The sequence below is a fragment of the Lytechinus pictus genome, chromosome 10 (genome assembly GCF_037042905.1).
Source record: "Lytechinus pictus isolate F3 Inbred chromosome 10, Lp3.0, whole genome shotgun sequence".
Classification (NCBI taxonomy): Eukaryota; Metazoa; Echinodermata; class Echinoidea; order Temnopleuroida; family Toxopneustidae; genus Lytechinus; species Lytechinus pictus.
Genome location: NC_087254.1, coordinates 19,841,990 through 19,868,081, shown reverse-complemented (window position 1 = coordinate 19,868,081; position 26,092 = coordinate 19,841,990). Strand labels below are relative to the sequence as shown.

General features: G+C 34.8%; 1 protein-coding gene across 2 annotated transcripts in view; it reads left to right on the top strand.

The window, feature by feature from the left end:
• The window catches only part of LOC129269230 (VPS35 endosomal protein-sorting factor-like), a 28,910-nt gene extending 3,023 nt beyond the window's left edge, over window positions 1-25,887 (top strand). The window contains exons 3-31 of one of the 2 annotated variants that reach the window (XR_010294847.1): window positions 132-365; window positions 996-1,115; window positions 1,646-1,676; window positions 2,339-2,421; window positions 3,193-3,321; window positions 4,428-4,512; window positions 5,085-5,259; window positions 5,895-5,942; window positions 6,381-6,474; window positions 7,178-7,255; window positions 8,090-8,212; window positions 9,021-9,067; window positions 9,627-9,738; window positions 10,618-10,734; window positions 11,276-11,329; window positions 11,948-12,028; window positions 12,622-12,684; window positions 14,611-14,696; window positions 15,428-15,508; window positions 15,920-15,983; window positions 16,451-16,549; window positions 17,039-17,116; window positions 17,512-17,626; window positions 18,020-18,159; window positions 20,939-21,104; window positions 21,856-21,971; window positions 22,691-22,840; window positions 23,384-23,869; window positions 25,015-25,885. Coding sequence is in view for 1 of the 2 variants with exons in the window: in XM_064105515.1 (XP_063961585.1) it covers window positions 132-365; window positions 996-1,115; window positions 1,646-1,676; window positions 2,339-2,421; window positions 3,193-3,321; window positions 4,428-4,512; window positions 5,085-5,259; window positions 5,895-5,942; window positions 6,381-6,474; window positions 7,178-7,255; window positions 8,090-8,212; window positions 9,021-9,067; window positions 9,627-9,738; window positions 10,618-10,734; window positions 11,276-11,329; window positions 11,948-12,028; window positions 12,622-12,684; window positions 14,611-14,696; window positions 15,428-15,508; window positions 15,920-15,983; window positions 16,451-16,549; window positions 17,039-17,116; window positions 17,512-17,626; window positions 18,020-18,159; window positions 20,939-21,104; window positions 21,856-21,971; window positions 22,691-22,840; window positions 23,384-23,482 (2,868 nt within the window). In the remaining variant the exon portion in view is untranslated. Of the gene's footprint in view, window positions 1-131; window positions 366-995; window positions 1,116-1,645; window positions 1,677-2,338; window positions 2,422-3,192; window positions 3,322-4,427; window positions 4,513-5,084; window positions 5,260-5,894; window positions 5,943-6,380; window positions 6,475-7,177; window positions 7,256-8,089; window positions 8,213-9,020; window positions 9,068-9,626; window positions 9,739-10,617; window positions 10,735-11,275; window positions 11,330-11,947; window positions 12,029-12,621; window positions 12,685-14,610; window positions 14,697-15,427; window positions 15,509-15,919; window positions 15,984-16,450; window positions 16,550-17,038; window positions 17,117-17,511; window positions 17,627-18,019; window positions 18,160-20,938; window positions 21,105-21,855; window positions 21,972-22,690; window positions 22,841-23,383 lie in introns of both variants that reach the window. The other variant, XM_064105515.1, reaches the window with a different exon arrangement.
• The last annotated feature ends 205 nt before the right edge of the window (window positions 25,888-26,092 follow it).

Here is a 26,092-nt window from a genome sequence, read left to right as displayed (position 1 = left end):
CTGTTTCCACTGTGAAAATAATCGGTAAACACATCCTACTGGGAACTGAAGACCAGCACGGGATGTAATATAATTGAAATATAAAAAAGCGCAACTATACTTATTTTGTTTCTTCTCAATTTCTGATCCAGGTGCACGTGGCTGAAGCAAAGCTTCGCAAGTCAACTGGCCGCACAGGCACCAGCACTACCCCTAAGCAGGATGTCGCTGCTAAGAAAGCAACCTCTCTTGTTGATCCATTGAGCAGTGCCTTGGAAGGCAGTGATCCCTTGTCACAGTTTGCTGCTGCAGCTGCTGCCAAGCCCAAGGTGGACCCACTCTCTGATCCTCTGTCTCTTGCACTGGGTGCCTCCAAGAAAGATGCTGTAAGTTTAATAGCTTACTTCTACTTTACTACAAATAGCCTATTACTACTTATTGGTTGATGGTGTAACTAGGCATTGATTTTGCCTTATCTCTGGTTAAATGTTTGACCAGTTATGACCAGTTAGAACTGATCATGGTTTTAAGATTTGATATATCACAAGTAACATGGACATAATATCATAAAACAATTTACATCAATTTGTTCAGGCATTAAGTATGATTCACCACAATAACTTTTGAGATTGGCACAGATTTTGTTTTTCTCTTGTATTATTAAAAGAACCTGTTCTAAATGAGCACTGTTGCTGGGCAAGCATTATGAGTTTCCCAGAATGTGTTTGCTCAGTAAATCCACATTACTATTATTTATCCACATTGTGCTGCACTCAACCCTGGTTAGGTGAATGGGTACCCGTAGTATTAATTCCTTCAGTGCACCGAGTTCAGGAAGCGGCATATTGAACTAAAGCTGGGGTAATAATAAGACCTGTGCTTTGTAACCTTTGGAAAAAGCGCTTTATAAATTCAGGAATTATTATTTTTATTATATCATGCAGTATGTGAACACAATAGTGTTTCATAAAAAATGGATTGTGAATGTACTGATCTATGTTCTTATTTTCTTCCAGACTGATTCTGCAGCTCAAGGAGCTCCTAAAGGACTGGATGACTCCTTTGAGCCATGGTCTAGTAAGAAAGCTGGTATCCTGAGCAAATACACAACCTCAGAGAAACTTTCAATTACAACAGTGAGTATCCAACAACACTTTCAGTCAGTTTAACAGGTGTCATTAAATCTCTATGTGTATTTTCTCTATGTTATCACATTATTACAAACCTATCAAACAGGGTTTTGTTATATGAATTTCAAAATGTATAATTTTCCTTTGGAAACCTTGTTTAAATGAGCTACTAGAAGCATTCCTCGAGTGTTTCTTTTTCAATTATTATATTTTTTTCAATGTTATCATGGTTTCTATAGTTATGAATCTATTTATGTTCTATTATATATTACTGTGTATGTTATCTTGTACATGATGTTAATTGGAATGAATGCAAATAACTCTTAATTTTAATTATGCCTCTAGGATAATTGCCTGTAGAATTATGTGACAAAACAGTAAAGGATTGTTCTTTTCTGTCATTGTAACAATAGGCTGCTGAAGTGTATATCACATTTGTACATTTGGATTAAGATGCAAGGATGTTTGTATTCAGTCTGGCATAGTAATACAGTAAAGTAGCATTTTCATTTTAATTATTTTTTTTTATCTTTCAGAGCTTTTTATCACCTGCTGATAGAGAAAAAGGTGAGTAAAATTACGGATATGGAGATCATTTATAATTAACATACCTATACACAGTGAAACATGTTACTCAAAATACAATGGCTGGCACTCACACATATTGATTTGGTCCCATATTGAACGCATCCTATTGCCTTGGGCACTAAATACATGCATCTTGCTATAGCTTCAGTCCAATGTTTGAATGAGCTCACAAATTTGAAAAAAAAAGAATTCCATTGTTTGTTGAAAATCACTTCAACCCTAAACCCACCTTCTCTGTTGTTCTGATATGTTCAATGCAACATTTATACTAAACGGTTCTATTCTTCTGTTCAACTATAGAAATTCATTGATTTTGCCTCAAAAAGATTGACAGGGTTCTGTATGAATCTCCATATTCATTGTTTCTGTGTTTTTTTATTTAATTACCCATACTTCTGAAATTGCTCCCTTGATGATTCTTCATTGTTGTAAATGATCTCCCTCAAGCATGTTCTGTTCTACATTCATCATGAATTTTTGTGAATTGAGTCAGTTCATTTGAATGTTGTTTTTTTTTTTGAAATATTGTGCTATACATAGAATCATCATCGTCATCTTTATCATCACCTGGAATGTCAATAAATTGAATGAAAATCAATTGCATGAATTTAAAACAAATCTTGCTTTGTTTGTTTTTCCAGTGACAGTGAAAACTCAGGTAGTCCAAGGCACGGTCACTGACAAAGTCAAGAACAGACTCGAGCAGCTTGATGACTTTGAGGAGGTAGACAAAAACATATTTTTATCTTGTTTGATTTGAAGTCAGGGTCCCATAGCACAAAGCTTAGTGATTGGTCGCAATGTTGATTTGTATGATTGATTATACATAATAATCAATGTAATCAATTATGAAGCTTAGCCCTGTGATGAATCACTAATATTTGTGCAACTGGGCCCTTATATTGTTATCCCTGGGTTGTCAACATACATCAGGGCTCATTTGGGTCTGAAATTTCTAGAAAATCAGAAAATATCAGGGAATTCATCAATATTTTTTTAAAAAGTATATGAAAATAGTGTCTTTCAGCTGTCATTTGTGGTTATTGAAACCAAGAATTGATCAGCCTTGTGTGGATGGAACCTAGATGAGATTGTTAATTATTTTAATTTCATTGAAAGTGAAAAGCAGGGAATTTGTATGTAAATTTACTTGTAGGTGTGTGAAGCGGTATACAAAATCTGCTTAAAATGTTGAGGGTCATGGTAGTAACCTCATTAATCAAGCCTTGAACTTTATGCAGCTGTTATAAAAAGTGAAAAATGCTTTGATTTTCATTCTATATTTTTACTAGATATTCAAAAAAATTATGGGCCCTGTTTCATAAAAAAAATTGCCATTTAGAAACAAAATAATCCTATAACAAATTTGCTCTTTTTCAATGAGACAATGGACATTGCTCATGGTAAATCAATGTTCATTCATGTATGACAAGTTTAATGAAACAGAGCCCTGGGAATGTACTTCATTGTTTCCTTTTCAATTTTGCTCCTATAGGGTTCTGTGAAGGAGATGTTGAATCTCAGTCAGCAGGAATATGTCTACCGTATCGAGGAGCTTAACCAAGCACTTATCAATGCATGGGACTTAGATCAGAAAGTCAAGGCTCTCAAAATTGCCATTCAGGTAAGGTAGATCTAATACTAAATATTGATTTTAGTTCAGGCTGCAAGGCTTAGTTACTGAATAAAGTGTTCTTTTTACATTTATTTGCATACACCCTTCACAGTATGATTTATGCTCCATGTTTATGTTTTGGGGTTATTTTAGACATGTATCAATCAGATAAATGTATTTATGTCTGGGACTGACTTTTAACCCTATCTTGACCGGTGTATTTTGGGAGATCATATGGCCGGGGGGGGGGGGGGTTAGGGTTGAGATCTTGGCCGTCGTTCGCGCCAAAAATTGGCATGCAGGTTGCCTAGGACATAATCTACGAAATTCTGTATTAATTTATTTCATGCAAATCGCTATTAATTGATTTATGTTAATTTATGCATAATTAGTATGCAAAATCATACTTTTTCCTCTGATTCCCTAAACAAAGCTCCAAATGTTCTAATTTTTGGTGTAGAAACTCTTTGTGGTGTTCCTAAGCAAATGAAGGTAAATAAAATTGCGATATCAGATCAATTTCTTATGTATTATAATTTTTTTATTTTGCAAATTCTTATGTATTTTTTGTTTTTTGGACTTTTTTTTCCATTGTTTTTTTGATGAACTTGGTTGGGGACTCTTTTGAGATCATAAACAGCATGAAATAAAAATCCATTAGAACAGCAAAACTAAAATTATCATACATTTATGATTTATGGTTGAAAACACAATTTGCATTGACTTTGTACACGAAATCACGTTTTTGACCACATTTTGGTCTGACATGCACGTACAAAATGTTGCGTAATTTCGGAACTGCGTACCCTGGCAAATTTGGTCTCAAAAAATGTGCAAGACTTGACATGAAAAAAGTCAGTGATCGGTGTGGTCAAAAAAATTTGTGCGACAAAAATATTGCGCGAATCGTTGAGCCCCCCCCCCCCCCATAGTCATAGAACCTCTGCTATGATATCATTTAGTGTAACACAGTATTAATCTTGTCTTTGCAACTTGCGATGTCTCATCGTCATGACAATATTTCACCCCCCCCCCTTTTTTTTCCCATATTCCTAACCCTTTTATTTGTAGTATTTTGTAACTTTGTGATATAAATGTATCTTTGTTTTTTATAGTGTTCCAAGCTTCTAGCTGATATCTCAGTGATTCAGTTCTACCCCAGCAAGTTTGTTCTCATCACAGATATACTTGACACATTTGGTAAGCATAAACTCCGGAGATTATAGTGGTAGATTCAGGATTGGTGGGGGATAGCTAAGGTCTTACATGTGGCAAGGGTTAAGGGGAAGGGAAGGGAAGCGTCTTTTGCCAATAGGGAAGGGGAGGCAAATAAACTCTCTGGAGTTTGCATTTTTCTAAGACAAAAGGGGCAGCAAACCTGAAAGCATATTGATTAGGGATAAGTTAGAGTAAAAGATGCCATTTTTTACTGAGGGAAGGTGAGAGAAAGGAGGATTGGGCAAGGCTGAAGATTATAAAGCTTAATGTATATAAAAGTTTCAATTAGTTTTAAACAAATTGGAGTTGAACTCAGCAAGTAAAGATCATAATTTGTTAAAGCCAGTTTGAGTAGCACTTGAATACTCCCCAGTGAGTGAAGAAGGTTTAGGCACTGTACACTGCCATGCATGAATTCAATGGTCATGGCAATATATTAGGTGCTTTATGACCTACTGGTATGTAGATGCATTTATAAGTACTATTTTTATCATTATTAAGTAAGTATATTTAAATGTCTTTCCAATCTCTTTCCCCTCCGCCGGCTCCACTAGGTCGTCTGGTCTATGACAGGATCCACAAGAAATCAACCTACTTGCCTCCAGGTAGCTCCACCCCTCAGATCCTCCCTGTTCACTTCACCCCTGAACAGGTGCCTAACTCAGCCAAGGAAACCTGCAGGAATTGGTTCTTTAAGATTGCTTCCATCAGAGAACTCATCCCAAGACTGTATCCTTGATCACCCCTGCACCAATACAAATTAATTCAATTCCAAAATATAAAATAGGGGCAAAGCAACATAGAGTTCAGAAATAGTGGGGGTCAGTATATAGGCTTGTGCTTATGGCCCCAGATATAGAACATTAAAACAAATAGCAGTTTAAGGTAAACCCATGAAAGTATTGACCTTGTAAACACTTTTGGCACACTTTCATGTCAAATATTCATTTAATACAGAGATTAAATTGGCAATCTGGACACAGAAATGTGCAGAATATATGCTGGAACACTGGAAAAAAGTAGCAGGTTTGGTCTTGCCGAGTCTTGGGGTTTTTTTACAGTCAACTTGGGAGAGTAAAATTTCTTGGTTTTACTGCAATTTAGATGTCACAAATTAAATCTGAAGTGTATTTTGTTGTTGATTCTGATGAATTTTGTCCAGTGATGCTTGATGATATGACTAATGATGTCCCTTTGTCCCTGTTATTGAGATGGTAATGTTCACTCATTTGACTTTGATGATGATTAGAGTTTTTTGTGCTATCCTATATTTCTTTCTGAAAATGTATAAGACAGTTAAGTAAATGTTGGAAACAGGTAAAGTGAGTAAAGGTTTGTTTTATTCCTTGACACCAGAATCTCAGCTATGTAGAGACAGCAATATTGAAATGTTACAGTTTCCTAACATCAGGGTGAGTATAGATGAAAAATGTTTATTCCAGATAAATTTTCCATATTCTTCGGTTTAATATCAGCTCTAGAAGATACTCTCTCAAATGATGTATTTGTAGTTTGCTTAAAAAATAAAGGAGCACATAGCTGTGCCCACATGCTTTTGATGTATATTTTGTTCATTTCTTAATTTTTGGTTGGGTTGGTGAAAATCCTTTGTATTTTTTATTGCCCCTTGCACATTTAAATTGAGCATTTAACAGCAATCACAATTTTAATTTGAAAGTGTAATATGAGATTTCCTCATATTTTTTTTACAATATCAATATGTGTACAATACTATATGAAGGTAAAGCAAATATTTCCTGTATCTCTTTAATGAATACAATGATAAATGATTTACCAACACATAATCTCTATCTTTATTTATTCATGCTCTATATCCATTCCCTTCCCAGGGAGTACTCACAGGCTTTGCTAAGACTGACCAATCAGATGCGAGGAATCGGTGACCCTCTGGTCGCTATCTATGCCAGAGCATACCTTTGTAGGGTAAGTTACAGATTGTCAAAGCTCAGCTTTATCGGTGATCCTCTAGTAGCTATCTATGCCAGAGCATACCTTTGTAGGAAAGTTAAAGATTGTCATAGCCCAGCTTTATTGGTGATCCTCTAGTAGATATCTATGCCAGAACATACCTTTGTAAGGTAAGTTAACAAGAGTCAAAGCTGAGCTTTCATAGGGAGATGAACTCTATGATATTATTCACCCAGAGTTGAATCACATTTTATGACCAATGGATGGATTCATGGCATTCATGGCAAGAAGAAGAAGAAGAAAGAAAGAAAGAAAGAAAGAAAAGAAAGAAGAAGATTTAATGACCAATAGATTCCATGTAATGCTCTGTACATGTATATTCCCCCGTTCCCTTGAAGAAGAAGAAGGAATATCAGCAAAGAAGATGAAGAAAAAAACATAAGGAGAAGAAAAAGAAGAGGAAGAAGAGAGTCATTTTCATTATTGTCATACCCTATGTATGTGGGACCTTCCTATAATAATTGTCTCTGTTGTTCAAACTTATTTTCCCTGGCAAATCAAATCCCTATAGCAGGCATAGAAATGTTATTGATATGAGACTGCATAACAACAGTAAGTATAACATGCAATATTGCAATGTATGCAATATTAAAGTTTGCCATGTATGCAAGTTTTTTGTTTATTGTATGATTATTTGTTATATTGTTTTTTTACTTAGGTTGGAATGGATGTTGCCCCCAATGCCCGTGATCATCTCATCAGTAACTATTATGACTTCCTAGGCACATACACACAGGTAATAATACAGCTCAAACTCAATCGAACATGTAAATTGGCAACTCTGATGTATCTGCTAGTTTTGTTATCCAAAAAAAAAAAATTTAACATTTCTTTCATTAAAACTTGTTTTTACTTCCCTTTAAGTACATGTATAACATATATTTATACATATTCAACCCTCTGTGAAAAAATCTATGTCATAATTTGATATGAAGTACTGTATTTGACATTTAGTGGACTCAAGTGGAGAAAGTGCATACATTTTTTGCAAGTATGCCAGAATTTGATGACCGGGGTTATGCATGTAACATACCAGTATGTTGGCTCAGTTGGTAAAGCGTCCTTCTCACAACTGGATGGTCGGATGTTCAAGCTCCAGCCACATCAACCCAAAAGATTTAAAAGATGGGGGTTGGTGCTACCCTGTTTGGCGTTCTGCCGTTTAAAAAATAGAATAACGTCAATCTGGTGCTGCACGGTGGCTGCTGGGCCCACAATCAATTTGGCAAAATGAATTTTCAGAGTATTTCTGATTTCTATTTTGAGCAACAAAATATAGATTTTTTTGATGTACATATATCTATATTTCATCAAGGGGCCCCTTTCACAAGCTTTGCTTCTATGGGGTCCTAAACCTTTCATGTTATATTCTCTTTGCCAACATTTGTACTAAATATTTGTATTATATCACTTGATTGGTTTAAATAAACTTATATCACTTATGTAATAGGTACTTCTATTTGCTTTATGCCACACTAATATCTCTTTGAAACACTCTTCCCCACCATTCCAGTCTTGTATTAATCACCCGTTTCTTCTGTTCAATTTGGTTTATATCTTTTACCTCTAGCTTCAAGGTGATACTGTACAGAATATCTTAGCAGTCCAGAGACTTGACATGACATCCTATCTATCTCTCTACTCACCAGCTTTAGATTGGATTCTACAGTCAGTAGCATACAATGCATCAGAGGTATATATCAGTTTTATTTGCAGGAAATTTATTTCCAATCAGTTTCAATTGCACGAAACATATTTCCATTCGATTTCAATTGCAAGAAGTTTATTGCAATCAATTTATTTGTAATCAGTTTCATTTACATGAAACTTATTTTCATTCTTCAATTGAATATCTGGTGGGTGTTTCATAAAGCTGTTCACAAGTTAAGAGCGACTTCAAGAACGACTGGTGATCCTTTCTTGTGGTAAATGGTATATTCATTGGTGATGGTTTAGCGCATAAGAAAGGATCACCAGTCGTTCTTAAAGTCGCTCTTAACTTATGGACAGCTTTATGAAACGGCCTCCTGGAACCAATAGATCAGTACTAACTAAAGTAGATCAGTAAGCATTATCTACTACAAGAAAGAGCCATCAATCAACTGCAAATGTTCAATGGATTGTAAGGTTTGTTATTCATTTAAAATTGAGTACCAACTTCTTGCAATGCTTCCTATGTCTCTTTGGGTGTGTCTCTGAAGAGCTTTACTCTCCAAAATACAAAACAATTCCAATATAGTATTCTTTATCTTGTAAAGAAAAGTTGATTTTGACCATACAAGGAAGATCAAATTGCTTGGTTGTATGAAGCAATATGATAACATTTCAAAAATGGCATCTGGCGTAGGTGTGTCAAGTCTCTAGTTTGTGAAGCCAGAGGTTTGATGTTTTCCCTTGCTGTTTGTATTTGTGAAAGACAATAGATGATGAAACCTGGGCAAGTATTAATACTGGATTGATATTTTTTAGTTTTAAATTCAATTCTTTCTCAAATTTTGCAGGAAGTCTTGACAGAGATTTTGGACAAATGCCAGAAGCAGTGTAACAGGTAACTTGAATAATTTACATTTGAATATATTTTCCTCCAATGACACATAAACACTTTTAATCATTGTAATACTCAAATTGGCAACATAACAGATAAAAAGATATTGTTTTCACAGGAAGGAAAAGACTTGCAAATGTTTTGATATCTGAACATGTCACAGGAAATAATAAAAAGATTGAATAAGTGACGTAGGTTTGAATGCATAAGTATGTTTAAGAGTCTCTCTGTATTGTATGTACATCATTCTTCTTCTTTTTTCAAATTTCAAGCAAGGAATTATATTCAGAAAAACTATTTGGGGGATCATTTAAAACACAGATGTCAATCCTTTTTAAACATATCATTTATTTTCCATATCTCCTTTCCTCAATTGCTGTTGCAAACAAAAATTGTTTGTAACTTTGACACTGGCCTATTTTCATAATAAGGTACTCAAAGAGATTAATTTGATTCGCTCAAAGCAAATTTTTCATTGAGTTGTATTTATTGGTCCAATTATAAATATATATGTAAAGAGGAAATGATTTTCTCATTGGTTTCTTACCTTTGATTGTTACAGTGCATTGCTTCTGAACTCTGTCATGTCAGCTTTTAAACCTGAGTACATCAGTAGCAGAGCAATAAAGTTCATTGAACTCATCAAGGAAAGTCAAGAGGAAGGGTTCCCTAAGGTAAATCCATCCTAAGGTTCTATTTGTGACTGTCAGGGGGAGGGGCATAGCCAAAAGAACATATGGGACCTGTTCATTTGTGGCAGATCCAGTTAGACTTGACACATTACCTTGGACAGGCCGACCATTATGCATAAACAATTGTTATAATCTGCATTTGTAATAATAATAATAATATAAGGCATTTAGGAATGCTGTACATAGTAACTATATCACAGCATTTACAGTGTAGATCAAATAGACAAATCTAAAAGGCTACATCTATGCTGGATACAAGTAATTTTTCAACTGTTTCTTAAATCTATCATGAGCAGTTTAAAAATAAATAGTCCTAATGCATTGGAACAACAACTCTAAGCACTTTATATATTTTTACACCAGTCATTTTATTCTTGCTTGTCCCCACACAATGAAAGTATTTTCTCCACTCCCTGGGGAGCATATAGTCCTTCAAATGGTATTGTGTCTAACCCGGCTGGATCAGCTACTGTCCGGGGCAATGTTTTTCCAATACTTATTTGTGAAAGTATTCTTAATGGGTGATTTCAGATGTGGTGTTGGTGCTGATGTCGGTGTTAATGTTGAGAGTGAGAATCATCAGGATGTTGAACTTAACTCCAAAACTGACTTTGCGTTTATAGGAAAAAGATAGTACTGATACATGTAATTCAAAACTTGAGTAAAATTATTCCCAACACTGTACTTAACCTTGAGTGTTATGGCTTGTGTTTGTTTTGCCCCAACACCAATATTAGAGTTAAAACTGTTGCACAATAGGTTACCCTCTTCATTGCTAGGTGCTGTGGCATGTGTGAGTATTTTTCAACTCCAACTCAATACTTTAAGTCATGTAATGACTATTAATGTCTTTCTATTTAGCATAATCTATACCGATCACTGGGTACCAATCTGACCATGACAGATCCTCCAGAACAACAGAGATTATCCGTTCTTAATGAAGTATGGAAAGCTGTCATGAAGCTCAAGAGCCCATCGGTAAGTTCTCTACTTCTCCTCTTCTTCCTTGGTCTCTTTTCTCTTCTTATTCTTTTTTCTTTCACCTTACATTTCTTCTATGAGAAGTATTAGTACAAGTAGAAGAAGTTGAGATGTAATTATGATAGTAGTCGTAGCTGTAGTAGCAGCAGAAACAGCAGCCTTTGTACTGATATAATATTTATAGTGATTAAAGGTGCATTTATTATATGTTTGCTGTCGGTTGGTGAGCCAACATAAAACTACTCTTATTTTCTGTGCTCTGCAGATTGTCTTTATCCTGAAACGGTTTAATAGGCAGACCGGTTTTATATGAACCATCGCTGAAATAGTGTAGGCTGAACTTTTGTTTTACATGCATTATAGATGCAATCTCGTACCGTCATCCTCATGCCTATTTGCACTTTGTATACCATAGGTGCTGAATAGTTTATAAGAGTTAATTGTTTTATTGCATTGTGTTGCAGGGAGATGCATTTTTTAAGACTTCACATTTATTGTATTAAAGAAATAATTTCTGTTCTCTCTTTTTTTTGTGAAGGATTACATCAGTTGTGCTGAGGTCTGGATTGAGTATCCCTGCCGTCATTTCACAGTAAGTTATTGTATCAACTTTAGGCATCGATAGGATTTAGATTTGTTAATCTAGAAGAAATTGGGCAAAGCTTTGTAAGACATCAAGGGGGAACGTTGTTTTGTAAAGATTTAAGTGTAACTTAAATTAGTGCTTAAATCCCAGTTGGACATGTATGTGGTTTATAACACATCACCATATTGGTCAAATCATGCTAATGGGATACATGCTACGGCATATCCACCAATGAGATTACTTGTTAAGTAACACATATGTCTTGGTGTCCAACCATGACCTTAATTCATACTTAAGATAAACCACTCTGATCTAGAATTGGAAATAAAAAGTAGAATCAAGACTACTGGGTCAGTTGGTGAGAAGCAAAGATGCTAAGTCTGTCATTGAAGAATTGGATCCGGAATGAATGATAAGAGGGAAGAGTAAATTGACATAACAAATGTACACTATGTATATATCATTAATTTGACTTAAGGATATGTAACATAGGAATTGGAGGAAGAATTGTTGTCATGGTGCAAACATCAGTAATTCAATTGTTGAGGAAAAATTCAGAGTTTTGTAAGTGATAATGATGATTGTGATCTAGATTTTAATAAGTTATCCTTTTATTTTTTTCAGAAAAAGGAGGTGAATACTATCCTTGGTGATATCATCAAACACATGACACCGGACAGAGCATTTGAACAACACTACCCACAGGTAAAGAAAACAAGATATAGACGGTGACTTTACTTTGAGGGAGTAATTTTAGCATGATTAGATTGGGTTTTTTTTATCTGATGGTGGTGAGGACATTGAAGATGGTAATGATGATGGTTGTGATGTTGATGATGATGATGTTGATGATGATGATGATGATGATGATGATGATGATGATGATGATGATGATTGTGGTAATGATGGTGATGATGATGATGATGATGATGATGATGACAATGATGATGATTGTGGTAATGATGGTGATGATGATGATGATGATGATGATGATGATGTGATGGTGGTGGTGATGATGAAGGTAGTGATTGCATTGGTGGTCAAAATAAGTGAAAGAGGATGAGGAGGAAGAATTAGGAAAATATAGATATAAGATATGTATTGCCTTGATAAACCTTGATGTATGACTTATAAATATAACTTATAAGACTTATTTATAAGTAATACATCAAGGTTTATCGTACTAACACTGGTCAGCTATGATAATCTAGTAGTGCAGTTTAAGTCTAACAATAAATGTCAGAATAACCATGAAGTACATGTACCTCAACATCTGATGATAACTTCAATTTTTTCAGCTCCAATCTGTGATGTCCAAGGTCTTAACCCACATGCACAACTTTTCAATCCTCTTTGTTATGGTAAGTGGATATCTTTCAACACCCTCCTAAACAAGTGTCACATTGGATAATCTTTTGAGTTTTAAGTACCATATGATAAATGTATTACATGAGATAAGTAGGAATACTGGTTTAATTTACAAACGTAAGCATAGTTTGCTTCATAAAAATCTGATAACTCTATACCATTCCATAATTTTCCCTTATTTAATATATTGCAATATTGTCTGGGCTACCAATGTAACCTCATATGAATTGGACTCAAAATTCAAAATTCAAAAGAAAATGTTTAAGAATAATTACCAATTCCCATTACCTAGCACCATCTGCACCTTTATTCAAGAAACTGTCCTTACTTAATATATATGATATTAATAAGCAAGAACTCGCAATATTTATGTATAAGTACAAGAAGAGGTTGTTACCCTCTCCTTTTTCAGATCTTTTTCAATACAATAATCAAGTTCATGATCATAATACCCGTTCTTCCAATATATTTCATTTATGGTCTATCAAGTCTAGTCACGAAGCTAAATCATTGAGTTATGTAGGTCCCAAACAATGGAATGAGCTTCCCCAAATAATAACTAATTAACAATTTATATCTTCCTTTAGAAAACATTACAAAAATTTTCTAGTAAATGATTATTAATTTTCACAGTTAATATCAATGCATTACTTGTACTGTATCAACCCCCCCCCCCCTTCAATTCGTGTCTTTTTGTATTCTAAGTGTTTTTTCTCCTTTTTCCTACATTGTATTTACTATAATGATATCAGATTCTGTTTTTTTTTGTTATTAATAATGTTGTGTTTTTACTATGTTTTGGGGATCCAGCCTTACAGGTTTCCTATAACCTTCATGGAAAGCCACGCAATTTTTTTTATTATCTAATCACATTATTTGATGTTTTTTTGTATTTTTATCCTATTTGCAAAATAAAGATTGAATTGAATTGAACAAGTAGTTTGAAAGCTTACTGCCCAAAAAATGAATCTCCAGTTTAAGGATTTTAGGATTTTTTACAAAAAGTCACAGAACAGGAAAACAGTACAAAAACATAATCAACTTTAGGCGTTGTGCCATGGATGAACATATCAATACTAAACATACACCTATTCAGTGAAAAAAGACACTGTTCAGCTTTTCAACTTTTCCTATATCAGCTTCTGTTATTCAATTTATTTGTGAAGAAAATGTGAAAAATTGGAGATTTCAAGCTCTTGTCAGGATCTATGCCTGAAGATAATTTTGTAAAAAGGTGAAAACATTTGAAATAAACTATATATGTCTTCCTTCTACTTTCAAATATATCATGTGGTATTAATGATTTTACTTGTCTATTCATGTGAGTTTTGGTCCTGTGCATGCATTATGTCCAAACCATGTCTGTATATATGTAACTACAGTATTTGCATGTAATGTGTGTGTAGGTTTACAGTAGCTGCTAACCATTACTAGACATTGAAATTGTAAAAAAAAATATCACAGGAATACAAAAGGGAAACCAAACAGTATAAATTCAAGGCCAAATATTTGGGGTAAAACTAAAGAGCTACTTTAGTCTGAATACACATGATGTTGAATGTAAACATGTTTGCATGTAAACATGTTGTAAGGGATAAACAGTACTAGCCCATGCTATTCAGTTTTGGGGAAACAAGACCTATTTTGGAAATAGAGAATACTTATTTGCTCTTCCAAAGTTTAGCAGCTCTGTATGTATGACTAGTGTCAGATTTCTCTTTAAATGGGTTTGAAAGTATTTTTTAAAGTTTTGTTATATGTTGGTTCTGACTAATGCATTGAATAAATCTTCACCTGATATATTGTATTGGTCAATACATTTTCTTCTTTAGTATACATGAACAAAGATTTAATCTGATTTCAATACAATATTATTCATAAAAATAATCGTGTTTGTTTCTCTGTTTTCTTTTTTTCAGGACAAGTTTCTTCCGTTCGTTGACATGTTTCAGAAGGATTCTGTGAAGGTTGAGATTTGTAAGACAATCATGGAGGCATTCTGCAAGTAAGTCTGATTGACATTGATATCAGTTATTCCTTTTGTATGGATTATTTAGGATTGTGATAATGGTTAGAAACATTGATGTTTCTAGATACATGTATGCCATTGTGTATTTGTTCCCCTTTTTTGCTATAAATACACCAATACTTTTTTTAATGATTTGTTACTTTTTTTAAAATTTCTGATCATGGAGTATTTATTATACATAGCTGGTGACACTAGCGGCAGTCCGACAGTTCCAGACCAGTAAAAATCACTGTCGGGCCGTAACTTGTTGCATGCAAAGAACAAGTAAATTCTTGCCTACGAGCACATGTTTAGAAGGGTGAATTATCAAGTTTTCAAGTAGAGTGATTTCACATGTTTTTTCACCGATCTCACTATTACAGGCTGGCGATTGTTACGTTGAGACAAATTTTTAAAAATACTCTTTTTTGTCAAAAAATACTTTATTTTCCTTATAAGAATAATTTTTTTGGTTGTAGTAGGTTGGCAGGTCTGATAAGAGTAGTTTTGGTGGTGATGAACATGATGATGATGAAGCTAAAGATAGAGATGATCATGGTTAAGATTAGGATAATGATGACAAGGTGGTTTTTGTGAACTTCTAATTGAAATATATCTACAGAATTTGACAAACTTTACTCATAGTTATCATGAAAATTGTTTCTTTCTACAAACGTGGTTTGAGTAACATGTTATTTTGTTATTATTTATATATTTTTCTTCTGCAGATACCAAGAGGAACAAACCAGAGACCCTGTCATAGTGAATGCTGTCATGTTTATCTGTAAGACCATGCATGATTCTATCAAGTAAGTGACAATTGTGATAATATTGGGTGAAAAAAAATAGTCTCTCATACTATATTATTATTATATTATCTCGTACTATATTATAAAATTCAAAATGGTTTGACCACCATGGCACTTTTCCCTCTGTTGGTTCCGTCTAATTAGATGACGATCCAATATATGTTATAAAGATCAAAATTATTTTTAGATGGCGTTATTCATTAAATGGGACTTTTGCATAAAAATATCAATCAAAATTTCAGATTTGAAAATGTTTTAAATTGTGCTAGGGCTCAAATGTGGTGTATCTCTAATTTGTGTGAGAATACTTTTTAAATGGAATTTAGTCAGATGTAGGATTGAATTTAATGATTTTATAATACTTTTTTAGGTAAGAAACTTTAATCCAACTATCCTTGAATTTCTTGACAGTGCCTTGACTCTGGACGATGAGAGGAGAGATATTGGAGCATTGATTTCAGGCTTCATTCGGAAGGTAAACTATCACAAAAGATATATCTGGACATTGGTAACTATCCCAAAGGTTTTGAAACTCTTTCCCACCCAATTTCTTAACTTTACAATGAATTGAGAATCTCTTATTTCAATTACTTATATTTTGATAGTTTCATCTGCTGTACTGATAGCTGATATTAAATGGAGGTTTACACACAAAGCTGTATTTGGATTTTATTTTTTTTGCATGGGGTTTGCAAAATAAGAGGCTCGCTCTTTTGCCGTTTTAAGAAGTACTTATGTTTGATATTTTGAAAATGTTTATTTTGGGGGATTTTTTTGATGTATCCATTCTAAATGTGCATTGTGATAATAAATGTGTTAAGAATTTTGAATAAATATATATAAGTATTAATGATTTAGTGTTTGGGCAGAGAAGTCATACTATTTTTTTGGTACCACAGTGTACTTTACATCTACGAAAATTTTCCTTCTTGAATTCAACAGATAAACTATGGAAGAGACTTTGAGCAGCAGCTATCATTCTATGTAGAATCAAGGGCTAACTTCAGCAATCTTGATGCAGTATTGGTCACACTTGTGCAGGTGAATTGAACATTCCTGTATCTAAAAAAAAATTAAGAATGTATTTACGATAATATACATCAGTAATACACTGCAATGTTCGTGCATTGTGAATAACCTCAGAATGAATATTCCTTGTTTTCATACAATTATGTAGTATATTATTGAGTGTTTTCTTTTTGAAACTTTCTACCAAGCGCTTTTCGTTCACAAAATATTCCTGAACTCTTCAAGACCCATCACAAAATATATATATCTATTCAATGAAGTATTTAATTAAAGCTTCTTTTGTGGGTTAGTTACATATGATTACTGATGTTATCAAACAAATAATACACAGGAGTGTGTTCTAAGGATGCTGCACACTCAAGGGTATGAAGAATGTGCAACAAGCACAAGGCACTTGCCCTGAGTGTATTTTCATTACATGTACATTGTGGATACCCAAGATAATGTTTATTTTATCATATCTTTATATCCACCATTTTACTCTGATTTTGTTTTTGGCAGTGTGTGAACAGTCTTGCTGCAGAAACGTGTGCTGTTATGAAGGGTAACCATTCAAGGAAAACATCTGCATTTGTTCGGGTGAGGAAGCACAAGTTGTATTATTCTGTTTATAGTTTAGTAATGATGATGGTGCTGATGCAGCTGATGATGATGATAATGATCATGATCATGATGATGGTGGCGATGATGATGATGATGGTGATGATGGTGATGGTGATGGTGATGATGATGATGATGATGATGATGATGATGATGATGATGATGATGATGATGATGATGATGATGATGATGATGGTGATGGTGAAGATGATGATGGTAATTATCATAATAGTTATGATAATACATGCACAGCTTGAGTAGCATTGAAAGAAAATTAACATTGTTGCCATTTTGGAGAATAAAAAAGATCAAATACAGTTCATAAGAATTCAAAGACCCAAATAACTAAAATACTAATTATTTGTATATTTTAGGCATGTGCTGCATATTCCTTCATCACCATTCCATCTATAGTGGGTATCTTTCATCGTCTAAACCTCTATCTGGCATCAGGGCAGGTAGCTGTACTCAACCAAGCTCTTACACAAGGTATGTCTTTAATAATCATTAAATTGTCAACAATCTGTATAAAGTAGTTATTAAATTTGCAAGCAATCAATGTCAGTCATTATGTTCATGACATTTGGCATGACTTCCATCCAATATGGAACTGAATGCTTCTTATGTTTACTGAAGGGAGGAACCTGATCTGTTAATGTGTTGATCCATAACATAAAAATTAATTTGTCTAGACAGTCTATCAGAAAGAATACTTGAAAGTAAGATATGAAAAGTGTATATCCCATGCAAGTTGTTCATACCAAAAATTTTCAAAAATGAAATATGAGTGAGAAAATTTATTGCCTTCTCCACAGTAATTGCAGCACATCCAAATATTTTTTTTTATTATCAGCTGTAAAATTGATTTTCCCTTATGTTTAGCCGATGCTTTCTTCAAAGCTGCCATCAGTCTGATACCGAGTGTACCTAGAATGCTTGAGATTGATCGTAAAATGAGACCAACTGAATCTCTTCTCCTCGGCTATGTGAATAATTTCCTCTCCACTCTGCTAACAGTACCGGTAAGTTGCAGCTTGTCAAAGGTTTCATAGTGTTAAACATTGTAGATTTGTATAAATCATGTAATTAGATTAATTGCTTTTATGATCTTGGCAGTCAACAATGAGGAACCCGGCATCTGAAAATGAGGAAAGATATTCAATTCAAAACTTGGATTATGTGAAGCTTGAACTATTTAGGCTTTACCTAGACTAAGAAATATACTTGAATGGTACATGTATATAATGCATTTCTAAACATTTTGCTTAGTTAAGCAGGGTTTAGGTCAAAATTCATTCTGAGAAGCATTGTCAGGTCTCATTAACGATATAAATGGGCACCCAGTAGGATGCAAAAGCCTAGTAGTTGTTTCCAAGTTGAATTCTTGGAATGCTCCTGAGGGAGTGGAGAAAGTGCATACATTTTGTGCTTGCATGTCATGCAGAGCTTCCAAGTCTCCCGGATCCTGCGGGAGAATACTGGATTGCGATCCAATCTCCCGTTCTCCCGACCCCATGCCAAAATCTCCCGGATAATCAGGATTTTTAGCTGTTAAATTGTAAAATTCATACAAACGACTGTTTAATGAGTCTAGCATGTTCAATTCCCTAACACCCACGTGGAACCTCCTTATCACATTTTCATTTTACCCAGTAACTTCTACCAGTTTTTGTATAATCGTACATTGATTTCCCATGTAAATGAAGATAATTTTACTGAACGACTGGTGAAGTAGTCTAACAAGCCATTTTATTTCCGGGTTCTGCAATGTGTGATGAAAACTCTTCAGCGGTACTCTATGCACATGGCCCCCGATGCGCCCCGGCGGGGCTAGCTAGCTCCAGCCGGCCGCGCTGCGCCAGGAAGCTCCGAGAAGGAAAGTTCACGAGCACTGCGAGGCATTTTTCGTAAGCTTGCTTGCGCCTTATTCGAGCTGAAACTGTGGATCAACGATGGGATTAACAAGTGGATTACTTTTACACCTCGACTTTCAGTTTCAGGAATAATTTTATTGACAATCCTGAAAAATTAGAAGCAAAGTGGAGATTTTTTCGCCTACTTTCACTTGGGTTGATCGGATTCGAACATTTTCTCTGTCGTGAATGAGCTAGCCTGGCGCTGGCTCAGTGGCTGGCTGAGCTGTGCGAAGCACGCCCCGTCCCGATTTATCCACACTACAATCGCATCGCCAGTGACCATGGAGATCATGGAGATGAAGTCATCCAAGACCAAGACGACAAAATACTTGTCGAAGTATAAAGATACTTTTCAAGCAGAATGGGACTGTGTGACAGTTTTCACAGGAATCCCTCAGAGACTTTAAATAGTCCACATATAAAGCTCATTTACCATGTTTACCACTAGTACTGCAGCCCCTTCCCCCTCTGGCCAATTAAAGGTATTTTCATGTTGAATTTATCTTTTATGAATTATTTAAAAAATCTACTGTATTGCCTGAAGTGTATATTTAGTCAATGACAATTCATGAATTCTCTCTAATGTGCATTTCATCTATCATAATTTTTTTGATGGTTTAGAGTTAGACAGCTGTCGGTTACTATCAAAAATTCAAATGTTGTTTCTTGATGTGTTTTGCTACCCAAAACTCCCATCTGTGGGACAACGTTCCGCCGCTCCCTCACAAAATCATACCTCCGCGAAATCTACTGGATTCTATCATCCCAATGTTGGCAGCTCTGGTCATGATCCATTGACCAGAGTAATCTGTAAAGCGATTAGAGACACCCTTCTGACCTATTAAGCGCTATATAAAAGTGGAATATTATTATCATCAGGCCTGAATCTGTCATGCTTCCATGTACATACAAACTCTTGTATATTGAGGACCCTCTCATCTCCTCCTAGATCTGCCATGTAGATAATGGTACAGTTATACACTGGTTTGATCAAGAACTCTAGTTAATGACCTGACCATTTTCCTCAAGCATTGTGTTTAAGGTCCATTGGTAGATGGAAATAATAGTGATGTTCTCATCGAGGCCGTTATTGCGGACAATTGTATGGTGTGGTCCCGTCTTTGCCTCTGGCCTTGGAAGTGTGGGATCATTTGCCTGGGCAGTTTGGTCTTTGCTTTGTCCTTGTCCTCAAACATTCAGGGTTTTTACCTTGGCAATGGGAAGTCTGACCTTATCCTTGTCCTCAGATGTGTACTAGTAGTCATTATCCTTTTCCTTGGCCTTGGACTGTCCGTCCCCTGCATTGTTCACAACACTAGGAAATAATACAAATCTAAATAATTTTGAACACGTTCAATCCTCCCTCTCTTCATAGGATAACCCAGAGCAGGGATGTCTCTATCTCCTCAGGGGTCTTCTCAATGTGTTCCAGGAATACACTTGGGATACTCACAGTGATGCTAAGATCCACGTTAATATGAATGTACTCTCCCTACTCTCGGCTCAGTCTGATATAACACACTCAATTCCTCCCTCTCCTCATAGGATAACCCAGAGCAGGGATGCCTCTATCTCCTGCGGGGTCTTCTCAATGTGTTCCAGGACTACACCTGGGATACTCACAGTGATGCTAAGATCCACGTTAATATGAATGTTCTCTCCCTACTCTCGGTTCAGTCTGATATAACACACTCAATTCCTCCTTGTCTTCATAGGATAACCCAGAGCAGGGATGCCTCTATCTCCTGAGAGGTCTTCTCAATGTGTTCCAGGACTACACCTGGGATACTCACAGTGATGCTAAGATCCACGTTAATATGAATGTACTCTGCCTACTCTCGGCTCAGTCTGATATATCACACTCAATTCCTCCTTGTCTTTATAGGATAACCCAGAGCAGGGATGTCTCTATCTCCTGAGAGGTCTTCTCAATGTGTTCCAGGACTACACCTGGGATACTCACAGTGATGCTAAGGTTCGTGTCTACATGAATGTACTCTGCATACTCTCAGCTCAATCCCAGGACCAGTATGCATACCATGTCAAAAATGGTGAGTGGATAAAGGACCATAAAATATGCTTCATAAAAAAGTAGAAATGAAATGCTATCCTACTCTGGCAAAAGTAGCACGTAACATATCGACCGAAATTGTTTTCATTTCAGAAATTGATTTCTTCTTCCAGGCAAAGTCTCTATAAAAACATTAATGCTGCTATTAAGTATGGCTGGTTTTTCATCATGCTAATAAATTGGTGTCTATGCAATTCATGCACTTTGTGCTCATTTGCAGAGAATAATACTTTTCTTTTTGCCAAAGTAGGACAGCTTTGTTGAGGTATACTGTTAAATAAAAACTTTTTTACACCAATCATTTGCTATATCTAATGATTACCAAACAGGGTTGTTTTGTGAATAAGTTGATATGATGTTGGACATGGAATTTACATGATGTTTCAATGTTATATATATATATATATATATCTATTGTGTTATTATTCAACAAATAAATATAGAGTCTCTACAATTAATTTGAGTATGAAATGCCCTGATTTTCTTGACCATTCTATGTAATAAATTGATTATATCTACGTTGTACATGCAAAAGGCATTCAAGTTTATTTTGCTAGTATTATCTTCCCTGTCTTTGCTTTATAAATAGAGACTTATCTATGCCTGTCATATGCATTATGAAAGCAACATATTTAATCCTGATTTATAAAATTATAATTATATTCAATAGTCATGCATAAATGAATATCTGTGTCATTCAAAGTATCCATGTTTGTCTTCATTTCGTTAAGTGGATTCAAATGACGCCCTCTATGGCAGCGATAGGAAGTTTTTAGGAGAGGTCAACTCTGTGGCTGGGACCCTCATCCTGTCCATCCTTGACCACTGTAAGACTCTTGGTCAAGATGTGAGTAAAAATGTCTATTTGTGTCTCTTGCAACTCGCAACAATGTATATATTAATGTTTGATTGCATGATTGTGTAAAAAAATATTTTTATCTTGAAGTGAACTTTAATAAATTATAATGAACTTCTGTACCTTTTTCTTTTCAATCTAAAGCTCCTATACATTTCTAAACAAATTTCAAGATCTTTTGCAAATGATGAAAGAACTGTGTGAATCAGCTTTTTTGTACAAGAATCGGAGGACAAAAATGCGACGGAAATATTATTTGTGTACATACTAGAAAAGAATATCCAAAGAATTTGCTACTTTCAATGATTGACATGAATTCATTTGATTGTAAATATAATCATAAAAAATGTGTAATCATCCAAGAACAAAATTTCAAGGTGATGGAATTCACCCCACCCTCTTCTTCTCCAGGCTGTAGCACAGCCAACATTATTTGTCAAAGAATATAAAGGATTCTTTAAACATGCTAAGCAGCTGTTTCAGGTAATTCTTTATTATTTTAAAAACATATCCTGTACAATTCCTCATATGTTTATAGTTTATAATATTAAACTGGTATATTGTAATCTATTGTTATATTGTTATATATATTGTTATGTCATTAAAATTGTGGAAGTTGTGTGATTTTTCATATTTTCGATCATGATTTAATTTTCATAGTGCATTGTTGTGATCATAAAGATTTTCTATATAATCACTCTTTGTTCTAGGTTGGTGTGAAAAGACAAGCAGTGATTGCTAGTGAGTTCTTTGAATACATCATTCTCCATGGCGACATTGATAAACCGGCTATGTCTGGATTAGCCCTCAATCTTTGGAACCTTGCACAGAAGAATGGCCAAGCTGACACAAAATACATGGTAAGAAAGTAGTGATATCAATAACATGGGCTGCTGAACCAATGAGGCAAGGGGTCTAGGCTTCACCCCCTCCTCTTTTTAAAGTAAAAATTGACAAAAACATGAAAATTGCCATCTAATTTTTTTTTTTTGGGGGGGGGCACACTCACTTCCCCCCCCCCCCTCATGCCCCCCCCCCTCCTTCTTTCAAAAAGGACTCTGCAATTCCTGGATAATCAATATATTCCTCTAGCTATCAGCAGATCAAGGGTTCAATGAATCATGGCAGCTTGAAAGGGGGCCCATGTGGTTGAATTGTCAAATCTTATATTTCTCTGTGCGAAAATTTTTGTGTTAAATTTCAGGTCCTTATATCAATGTTAAATACAGTTTGTTGAAGGTATCTCTCTCTTTTACCTGAATGCAGCATTTCTTGCTTCTTTTAGGCCACATTCTTTTGATTTGATTTATTAAAATGAGATGAAAAAGCTTGTCGAGGTAATTAATATATTCATTGTTATTTACTTTTATGTGTTTTATTTTTAATATTTTTGTCTGATATAGGTTCGTCTGCTTGAATACGTGAAGCGTAAGGGTGGTAAACCTGGAGGAAAAGCATATGCAGATTTATCTTCAAGTATGACATTGCAGACTAGAACGTAATATGAAACTAACAGATCTTTTGGGGGGGATGGACCATGTACACCGATACTTCCTCCCTCTCTTTCTTTGCATACCCATCTACATGTAAATGTATACATAGCTCTACTCATCTTTAAGAAATAAATGTATTTCCTAGGCACCCACCCTCCTTCTCTTTGCATACTTCTTGCCTCTCTCATCTTCTTCTTACTCTCCTCTCTTATTACAAATGTCAATTTCCTTTTTTATCATCTCATTTCTCTATTTCTTTTCAATTATCACTCCTCTCTGTCTTTCTCTCTTATTCCTACCACCCCCCCCCCTCTCACTCACTCTCTCCTCTCTTTCCTTTTCTCTTTCATGTGTCTACCTCTCACTTTTCTCCTTCATTTCCATCTCTCATTTTCTGTCTTCCCCCCAGTTTCTTTCTCTTTCTCTCCTCCCTCCCCCCTCAATTTCTCTCTCTTCAATTTACATTCTCTGTTTACTAGTATCTACAAGCAGTTTCAAAGATAATTCTTTATAATATTGATTCCGGTTATTTATTATTACAAAACATACAACAAGAGAGAGACAATGTATTTTCATTATACTCAGTCCATCTCTAATTTATTGAGCTACTAGATTCACAAAATACCTTCATCTTTAAACATTCAGTATGTGAAACAATCTATTCGAATGAAAAGAAGGTTTAGACAATATTTGTAACTCAAGTAATTGTGAAGTGCTTCTACTCATGCCAGATTGACTCTATTAATATCTGAAGCGGTATGTCACATAGAACACTATACACCATCCATATACATCACCTTCAGAAAGGCACACAAAATGAGGATCAAAGTATAGAGTAAATTTTATTTCCTAAACATGAATTTTATGACTCATCAAATTTTCCACCCTATTTGCATACATTTCCAATTCTCAATACCACTGACTTTGATCAAGGGCGTAAATCCATGATGTCACACTATTCAAGTAGGGGGGGGGGTGAAATAATTATATAATATTGACTGGTCTTGAGGGGAACATCAAATATATTGCCAGCAAAAGAATCATATTGGCCCGAGTCTTTAGACGAGGGCAATATGGGTCTTTTAAGGGCAATATATTTGATGTTCCCCGAAAGAAGGGCAGTCAATATTTTTATTCTCATCCAAATCAGATATCTAGAGCAAAAATCATGATAACATTGATATCTTTTAAGAATAGAGTTCTGTTGTGTCATGATAATATCAGTGTCTAGGCTCTGCACTTTACCATTATGACGTACTTGCAAGTGCCCAGATCCATCGTTGTTTTTATTATGACGTAGATCGTTGCTGCGCAGAACATTATGAAGTGTATCACTTCATTCGCATCCTCAAAGGCCCAGATGTGAGACCAGGGAAAATACAAAGGTATATTTTGCATCGTCTCTGCATGCAAAGTCAATACGCGCATTGAGACCGAGGAAAATACAAACAATATACCTATCCCTTCCTGATAATAATAAAATACAGGGAAATACGGTTTTGTAAATGACCAGCTCAGATGTCTGATACGGGTGATAATAGTTCATCACCCCCCCCCCCCCCCCCCACAATAGGTTTGCCACCTTGGATTTTTGCCAGTTAATTTGATACACTTTTTTCAGATTGTTCACATTTTGATAACCTTGATGAATAACACATTTGTTGACAAAAATGTTACCCCATCTACTCATTTATACAGTGGCACCAAGATATTTTAAGCAGAAACCAAAAAGAATGGAAAAGAGGAGCAAGTAACTTGCCTGTCATTTTAAAACTTATGAAAAAGTTATTATCTCACATCTATGAATTATAGGATAGGATGAGCATTGCAATTAGAGACTTTTCTATGCACTTCATTAGATTCAAAGTTATCTTGTTGATGGAGCATGTAAGATACTAGTATTAGATATGTTGTTTTCTTGTTTTATACAAACAGTGTTATGCAGAAAAAATATGGTTGCAATACTAATTAAGAATTATTTGCCCCATGTGAAATGAATATACTTATTTCTCATTTTATGCTCATTGATGTAGGATTTGATATTTTTTCTTTCAAATGTGTGTACAGAAATAATCAGAAATTGAAGAGAAATAATAAATTATTTATTTTGATGGATGATTCCTATTAGAAAACTTTCAGAATGTGACCCTTGTTGCAAGGAACTTTAAAAAAAGTTTTCATCAACGTTTCGTCTGCAAAGAGCCATTGCTTGGTGAGAATAACAAATCAATTAACATGTTTGATTTCCATACATCATGAATACATGCTACATACTTGCTAGCTGAACTATGTTATTTCTCGTAATTGTAATCACATTACAGGTAAGACCTGATTTATAATGATAATAAGATCACAAAATATCATGTTATTACATCTCTTGTTATATAGAAATAAAGATTATTTTATATATTGTAAAAAGTTTCTCTCCAGTCTTATGTTTTTGTGCAATTTTCAAAATGAGAAAGATCAATGCTTGTCTGTCATTTAATTTCTTTTAAAAATGCCATAATAATCTTTATCATTAACAGTTCCTAAATGACGATTGTATTGAATGTTTTTGTTTTTCTCTTGACATTTAAAAAAAAAACTAAGAGCTGTTTGGGCATATGAATGCTGCCA